At 45.9% G+C, this 9,106-nt stretch overlaps 1 protein-coding gene across 1 annotated transcript; it reads left to right on the top strand.

Moving 5' to 3' along the window:
• The first annotated feature begins 1,335 nt into the window (after positions 1-1,335).
• LOC128297177 (protein tramtrack, alpha isoform) lies at positions 1,336-5,599 on the top strand. The gene is made up of 4 exons (XM_053032775.1): positions 1,336-1,494; positions 1,615-1,932; positions 2,001-3,340; positions 3,423-5,599. Exons 1-4 carry the CDS (start codon positions 1,336-1,338, stop codon positions 3,964-3,966), a joined length of 2,361 nt encoding a protein of 786 aa, XP_052888735.1. The 3' UTR covers positions 3,967-5,599.
• The last annotated feature ends 3,507 nt before the right edge of the window (positions 5,600-9,106 follow it).

Raw genomic sequence — 9,106 nt, 5'->3', positions numbered from 1 at the left:
CATCTTTCCCACTATGCTTCGTCGCCATTATTCGTACGTGACTTCCTCCTCCCGGGTCGAAACGAGCAGGTGGTTCAACAGAACAGAGGGAAGTACGCAAAATTTGGTCAAAAACCTCAAAACCCTTCTCGCTGTGCTAATGTACCGAAACAAAAAGAATGCTGTACAAAATGCATCCCATTTTTTCCCCAAATTAACGCACTCTGCCGTTTTGTGCCGTTTAAAAATAGTCCTATTGTCTTGCGATCTCCCTGGAATCACACGCTGGTGGTGGATTTTCCGAGGAGTCCCGAGAAAAGAAAACACGGTCCCAATTTTAAGTCCCACCAACACTTCCGTATCGCACTCGGTCTTGCACAATCGTCAATCCCTCGCATTTTCGAATGCCTTTGCGCGACGATTTCTCGCATTTCTTGCTGTCCCAGAAAATTCGTTACATCCCATATAAATCACCCGGCTTGCGGATCGCTCGCGTGGAGAAAATCACAGCGTCTGCTTGTGCGCCCGTGTGTGTATGCGTGTTTTTCCTTCACTGGTGGCGTTATTTTGGTTGCTTTCGTTATTTACGGTAACGAACACACTCACGGTGAGATCGCTTTTCCGTATCAATCCGTCTTCGTCCAAATTTTCCGTACGGGGTGAGAGCTGATGGAAATGCGCTCTCTAACTCTCCGGCTCTCGCTTGTTCGGGTTCTCTCTATCTCTCTGTTTTCCGCGATCCAACGGCTCAGTGTCGGAATCCTTTTTCATCGGTAGTTGTATCACCTGCGTCGATCGTATACTCACAACCGTACACGAACCCAGCTCCGAACACACATTCCACGACACTTTGCTGTCGTTCCGGACGAGCGGTACGAGTTCCTTCTTCGTGCTGGCATTCCTACGGCACGGCCCGGCATAACAAGTGGTTGGTGCGTATCACAAACGCGGGTGTGCACGGAAATCTTCAATAAACACACGAACAATCACACACATACACACATGCCCACGGACGTTTCACTCCCGACTCCCTCTGCTTCACGCCACGGATCACACGATCGCTCGATCACACGGGGAAGCAACGAAGGAAAGCTCGCGTACGTGCGTGGATCGAGCCGTGTTGTAGTAGCAGCAGCCCGCAGATCAGGACGGCCGATCGATCGAAGGGCTAACTGTTGTTGCTGTTGTTAGTGATCACACATTTACTCGCTGCCCGCAGCAGACTCGTCGTTACGATCGTTGGAATGAACTGCATCGTTGTAAGTGGCGCGTTTTGTGTGCCTTTTTTCTTCTTCTCTGGCTATTGCAGCGTTTCCGTCCGTACAAGTGACCTAAAATTGGCCTTTATTTTTAAAAATGGACGCCGCAAGCACGCACCCACTTGGAGGTCGCCCCGGTAGCTGCACCGGAGGTGGTGTTGGCAGTGGTGGTGGTGGTAGAGGTGGAAGAATGCCAGGAGGAGCAGCAGGCAGTTCAAGTCCGCAACAGTTCTGCCTTCGATGGCACAATCATCAGGTAAAGAAAGTTCCTTTTCTGTTCCTCACTGGCTCTTGCCCGCACGTCGTGCAGCTACTTAACTTTCATCCAATTCTTACTCTTCTCCATGGCGTACGGGAACGCAACCGTGGAACGCAGGCGAGTCTACTTAGTTCGCTACCGTTACTGCTCGACCAGTCACACCTTACCGATGTGACGCTAATGGCGGAGGGACACAAAATCAAAGCGCATCGCGTCGTGCTGAGCGCTTGCAGTACGTTCTTCTCCGAGCTGTTCCGTACGCTCGATGGCGCACAGTACCCGGTGGTGGTGGTGCCTGGCGCTTCCTACCACGCCGTAGCCGCACTGATAACCTTCATGTACTCGGGCGAAGTGAACGTGTACGCTGCGCAACTATCCGTCCTGCTATCGCTGGCCGAAACGCTGGGCATTAAAGGATTGGCCGACTTCAACAGTGTGAGTAATGTAGGTTTGTAGTTGTTTCACGAGCATGTAACACATTCACACTCCCTCCCTCCCATTAGAACCCCAACAAATCGAGCACTCCTTCCACGGATGCATCGTCCTCGCGGGATTCGGACGTACCTTCACCCTACCATTCAATGAAAGTGTCCTCACCGGTGGACAACTTCCTCGCCCGACCGTACGCGTTCGGTTCGGACATGTTTGAAATGCGCAACAATGCACAGGCGCTCAATTTGATCACCAATCCTGGAGGATCGAATGGAGGCGCGAACGGAGGTGCTAGTGGAGGGAACCATCCAAACGATGGGTACTCGGGCAACAACTCCAGTAACGCCAACACAACAAACGCTTGCAACACAATCGCGGGAAGTCTCGCCTCCAAGTCACTAACCACCAGCGATCTTTATGCACGGTTCGAGGCCGAACGTAATGAGCAGCTGAACGCGGAAACGCTGTGCAAGATGAACGAACTCAATCTGCACGCCGAGAGCGCCATGCTGAAGGAGAAACAGCATCACCTGAATCGTGCTAGTACACCGATCCGATCGGCTTACGCACATCAACAACAACACCACCAGTCCTCTTCTGGCGACGGCCGTTCGCTCGTCGAGTCGTCCATGTTTGCAAACTTTGGCAATGATAACGCGCGGGACTGCAAACTACCGAATGGTCCACTGCTGCTGGGCATGAAGCTGAAGGAGGAAGATCTCTCCGACAGCATCCACCAGCTGAGCCAATCGTACGGTTCTGTGCCGTCAACGCCGACTCCACAGACACCGGGACTGGAAGATGCGGGTCGTGTCACACAGGCGACGACCACGCGCAAAACGCACAGCACCCAGGACACGGCCACCAACAAGCGGAAAAAGTTGGAACAAATCACGGAAAATCTGCTCGAAACGCTCAAACAGTCGTCCGAAGGTGGCAAGCTGCCGTTGCATCTGTTTAGCAAACCACCCACCGTCACGCCCGTCAGCAACACGCAGAACCCGTACCTTGCTCATCATTTTCTCACGAACGAAAGTGCTTCCAAAACGCCGGAAAATTTTAGCTTGGAGTCGTCCCATCCGAATGCCGCTTCCAACACGAACACTCGTGCCTCGCCGATTGCAACGGCCACATCGATCGGGACGGCATCTTCGCCTACCACAACACCCGGTTCACTGCTGGCGCTGGCTCCCACAGCCGGCAGTGCTAACGAGAATCTCATCAAAACGCTTCACATTACCCATCCGTCGCAGGTGGTCGCCTTGCAGCAGCAGCAGCAGCAATCGCCGCAGGTGCCTTCCACACAGAAGCCGCCATCTTCGAAGCTGTACGCGACGTGCATGATCTGCAACAAGCAGCTGAGCAACCAGTACAATCTGCGCGTTCATTTGGAAACTCATCAGAATGTCCGGTAGGTGGCATGGAATGCTACGAGCAATATGCTGGAACAGTGTCACTAATCAAGTCATTTCCTATTTCCTCCCAAACTACAGCTACGCTTGCCAGGTGTGTTCACATGTATCGCGAAGCAAGGACGCGTTGCGCAAGCATGTCTCCTATCGCCATCCGGGCACACCGAGTCCCTGCGATCCCGACACGAAGCGGAAGCGCTCGAAGGGCGGCACCTCGTACAGTCAGCTCGCCAAGCAGGACGGCGGACTTGCCGAGCAACAGGCCGCGGCACTACTAAGCCACCAGCAGCAGCAACAACAGCAACAGCAACAGGCCAGCAATTTGCTTGCCAACCTAACCTCACAGGGTCCGCTGCCGTCGTTGTTGCAGACTTTTGCAGCACACCACAAATCGGCCGCACTGCTTTTCAACCAGACCGCACTGGCGCAGTCGGCAACATCGTCGGCCCCCACGGCCCCATCAGCAACGGAACCGATCACTGGATCTCCGGGCAATGTTCCGTCCACCGGTATCAAGCGGGAACCAACCACCAGTGAGTCGGGAGAGCAAAAGGCCGACGGCAAGTCGAATAATTCGAAAACGGATGACGCAACAGTGACCAAACAATCTGACAAAGACATTTAAAAGACCCCGATTGTTCTACTGCAAGGGGAGGCGTCTTACACCTAAAAAAAAGCAAAGAGAACACAAGCGGTTAAAGAAGAGCGTCCAGCCAAGCCCGGTAGGCAAACAGCTGAGAAACATTACTGAAAAAAGACATTAGGTTAACGATTTACGCTATATACGCTAGTACTAATAGAGACACATTTGGGGGTGACAGTGCGAGTTTGCATCCGACGGACACAACACCCAGTGCCGATCCGCCGATACGCGAAACAGACAGCGACGACTGGTAGCGTACTGTTTGCTTCGTTCAGCAAAGTTGACGATTATACTCCACCTTTCGATTTTGATTTCTATGTTGTTTTACACAAGAAAAAAGTCACGATTTTTGGTTTCGTTTTATCGCACAGATTTCTCATTTCGTTCTGTTTACTTAAACTTGTTCCCTAGCTGTGATAGTAAGACAATATTTTGTATAGACCTGTAACAAACTCTGAGTAAGACCTTATTTCGAGCGATCCTGTATAGGTCGGTACCGAGGGTAGAAATTCGAGATCAGCTTTTTCGCGTGCGCTATCAATTTCGTCACTTCAATTTGTGGTTAACATGTGCCTTAGATGAAATCTTGTACTACAAAGGATACTACTACCTCAACCGACATCGCCGCAACAGAGGACAATACGAGAAAAGGGATGGCGAATTCCTTGGGGAATGGAAATGAATACGAAATGCGAAGCTAAGCAAGTAGATCGCCCCGAATCCACGATACCTCTACCGATAGGACGAAATCCTCCTTAAACTCTTAAAAGACATTTAATTACCTACCCTGCCTGCTATAGTGCTCGTTCAGGTGAAAAGCCCCAGTGTTTGATTATTAGTTCCATTTTGTTGTAGTTACCTATTTGGTTCTAACCGAACGGAGCCTCCGGGCCTCCAACTATGTTTTTATCTAGTCTAAACCCTTATGCACCCTTATTTTTATTTCTCTTCATCCCACGACTCCTACTCTCACACCCAACGCCATGAAAGGCTGGCAGTTGAGCTGCGGGCTCACGTTGTTTCCGATGGCGGTTTGTTGCTTGTGGTAAAAAGGACACGCGTATTTCTTTTAATTTTGCTTTCTTAATGAAACGAAACAGAAACTTCAAAAAGACAAATACCTTCTCTTTTAAGCAACGATAGGCTAATGAAAACTCTAATTATATTTGTCCATACTTTAACAACACAAGCAAAGTGAGTGTGTTTTCCGCGTTCTGATTTAAAAAGACACACAAACACACAAACACACACACACAGATACGTTAGGAAAATGCTGAATGTTACCACCATGATCATCACACCCGGGAGGTTTCACACAACGCGGAACACCCAAACGCATGATCGTACACTATCAATACTAGCGTGTGGGGAGAGATGGGTGTTATTAGGTAATAGAGATTCTATCTATTGAAAATGTAATAGTAAACATTTGATTTAATTAAACATGAATAATGTTCACACTTTTCGCTCACTCGCTCTGAGTTGAACCGATTCATAAAACTTAACTAATACCGTACCAAAGCGTAACAAAGTTCGAAGTTTTCAATTTTTTTATAATAAAACAAGTTTGTTCTACATCGGAAAGAAATGCCCAACCGATCAGACTTCTTTTTGTAACGAGTGAAAACTAGTAAGACACAAACGAAATAAAAACAAGCAAAATTATTCACAGCATCTTGTTGGAATTAGAATTCACGCTGTATATAAACGCCACTAATCGTCCGGGATTATATTCTGCTGTGATAATATTTAAACGACCTGGAAAATAGTCACTGCGATTCAATTGTCGAATATTCCGTCTTACCTGATAAGGATGGAATCTTTAGGGCCCATCACGATGGCTGGGGCACATGACGAGAATGCCGGACTAAAACCCTTGTCTGTCCGCGATCAATTCGACACACGGCGTAGAGGAGCACAGCCAGCCTGTTGGCCAGCCAGCCTGTTGGCCAGCCAGCCTGTTGGCCAGCCAACCTGTTGGCCAGCCAGCCTGTTGACCAGCCAGCCTGTTGACTGACGTGTCTCCACTTAGAGCGATCCAAGAAGACACTTATTAGGGCATACTGCTGCAACCATAACTACATGCGCACTCACTAAGCACTAATTTTTTTATCATAGCGGAGCAAATGATGCATTCCTGATAGTCGTACGATCATAGATCATATTGCAGTTTTCGTATTACTGATTGTACCGTATTTAACTTGAACTATCGATGAAAAGTTGTTTACACTCGATCTCTATCAGGTGTCAAACGAGCGGCGTCTTTTGTGTCTTCTGCAAATATTGTTCACTAGAATGTACTCCTGCCGGCATGTTTGCCATCGACGCGCGCCGTCGTTGAGTCGTACGCGTTTGCATCTTTTTTACTTATAAATCCTTCGCTAACATGAGTCTCTACACACGTCAAGGGATCTGATTTCGCAAATTCAACACCTAAAAATTCGCACTGGTTATAACATTCACACGTTTTGTTTTCCGGCGACAAGCAACACAGCTTGTTTTTCTTCGAACCATGACTAAACAAAACCTTACAACAGTCGCTCGCAGATCATTCATACAAGCAGTCGCCAAGATACGTTCTTAGGGCTCATCCAATTATTACGTAACGCTGATAGGTGTGGAGGGAGTCAGTACCAGCGTTACGATTTGTTACATAAGGAGGAGGAGGGGGGGGGGGTGTAACTTTTTGTTACGTAACATAAAATAAGATTATATTTAGTTTCCCGCTTCATAGTCTATGTATGAAAAATTAACATATTTAAGGGATTTTTATACAAATTCCATGTTACCTATCTGCTTGTCGATTATTTAAAGGTCAAGTTTCTTAGTAATTGTTGATACCCACTCATTGATGATTTAGTGATTTTGGATTCCTGTGTGTAGTAGTTGTTCCTAGTGTAGTTTGCATCCATTATCACATAACAAATATCTTCGTCCCATGAACCTTAAATTTAGACTGAAGAGCTCTAAACTGTCTCCAATAATGATGCATCCAAGTTATCCACCATCTTAAAGAACTTCATACAATCATTCATCAATCATTAATCATACATCAGTTCATTATTCCATATCATTTAGCGCTTGTACGCTCATTCACGCTTCAATGATCAACTTTCAGTACTAGAATGATAAACACAATAAGAACGTGTGGTATCATGATCGGTGTGGTTGCCGTGTTTGAAGTCAGCATACCAGCTAAAATAGTTGATTTCAATGGGACTGAATTTTAAGAAGCTTATCGATTAAATTTAACCGTTTTTTTCCTAACCAAATGCCAACCACCATAACTTGATGCCTAACCAAATAACAATGATTAACATTTTAAATTTCTGATGTTCCATTGCGTGTTAAGCTAGAGCTATATAAGTTATATATCATCACCAATTTAATATGTAATGTAAACTCCAAAATTAGCTTCTTGAGCTTTTTTCAGTGGACGATTAGCAAATGAATAATGGTTCTACGTTTGGGATCTGAGGTGATTTAGGACTTGTATCGGAAGCGTCTTCCGATAATTGATATCTTTATCCAGAACCTATCCGACCTTGGTTTAGTTAACTTGGTGCATGCCAATAATACAAATTATATTGATGAAAGATACGGACATCCTGGAAACCAAAATTGTTAAAGAATTATGGTATGCAAAATTGTAGCTGTATAGATTGAAAAATGTTTCAATGTTTATTAATTAATTCGTCCACCGAGAACGGTTTAACGAGGATCGTTGTTTAGAATTACAATAAACGCAAAGAATTCTAATTTGGGACATGGACATCGTAAAATCGAACTGACACGAACATTGATTGAATCGCCTAATCATGGCTTGTAGGGGGTTAGCGCCACGCTGTTTGTAGGGGGTTAGCAAAGATTCGTCTGCCCAACCTAGCTTTCTTATGGCGTATCGTGTGAATCTTTTCTGTATTGTCTCAAATCTTCTTATAGATATCATAGTATACGGACAAGTAACAATTGAACAGTATTCCAATAACGGGCGAACCAACGAATAATACAGAGATTTTAGACAATGTGAGTCAGTAAAGACCCTCGTCGATTTAAACAGTAGACCTAATGTTTTATTTGCACGGTTAATAACGAAGTCATAGTGATGCTTGAATGTCAGCTTATCGTCAATCAAAACGCCTAGGTCACGCATTTCTTTGTCAATGAGTTCTGGACGTCAATGAGTTCTGGACGCACCACAGGTTAAAAACAGTAACAGCATGCTGTAGTCTTTCACAATCGTCGGCAGTTTTTACAGGCAAAACCCAATTTCACGTCATCGGCGTATAGAAGGTAGGCATCGTCAGGTAACACAGAACAGATCGTTGACGTACAGGATAAATAGAAGCGGTCTCAGATTGCTTCCTTGTGGAACCCCTGAGGTGCTGGTGAAAGGACGAGAGGGTTGTTGGCCAAATTGAACTCGATATGTGCGGTTGAGGAGGTATGAGCTTAACCATGCTGTGATTTAAATGGAGAAAACAACTTCAAATTATTAGCAACGATTAAGCAAGTTGGCCTGGCGTGAGTAGTCATTTATTAGGCAGTTTGTTCGTTTCGTTTTGCATTTGTCGAAATGCGTTGGAATTACTTACATAACTTAAGAAACATTCATATTTTTTTAAACGAGAGGGGGGGGGGGGGGGGGTCAACGAAATGTTACATAAAAATGGAGGGGGGTTGCGTCCAACGTTTTGTTACAATAGGGTGGGAGGGGGTCGCGTTACGTAATAATTGATTGAGCCCTTACAGCGGACCGCCGGGAAAGATCGTTAAAAAACTAGACAAAATCGTTTAACTTCAAAGTTACATAGTTGACTTCCTTCTCTGAAATTAATTTTCATAACAGGCGACTGTTTGAAAGAATACATTAACAGAACGGAAAACAATTGTTTTGTATGACAAAGGATGGTATTTTGGAAACCATTGTGCGTCTAATTGTGCCCATAGCTGTATATACCTTGAACACTTCAAAAAGCGCGCGATAAACGTCAAAGAGCTACATAAAATACGCGCATTTGTTGATGGTGCGTTTGGCTCTCGTTTTGCTTGCAAAATTCCAATTATTTTGTGAAGAGTGACCAGTTCATCCAGTTAATTTCTCGTGTGTGTCCGCCGCATA

The sequence above is a fragment of the Anopheles moucheti genome, chromosome 2 (assembly GCF_943734755.1).
Source record: "Anopheles moucheti chromosome 2, idAnoMoucSN_F20_07, whole genome shotgun sequence".
NCBI lineage: Eukaryota > Metazoa > Arthropoda > Insecta > Diptera > Culicidae > Anopheles > Anopheles moucheti.
Note: the sequence above shows the minus strand (reverse complement) of the source record. Positions and strands in the feature narration are given on the sequence as shown.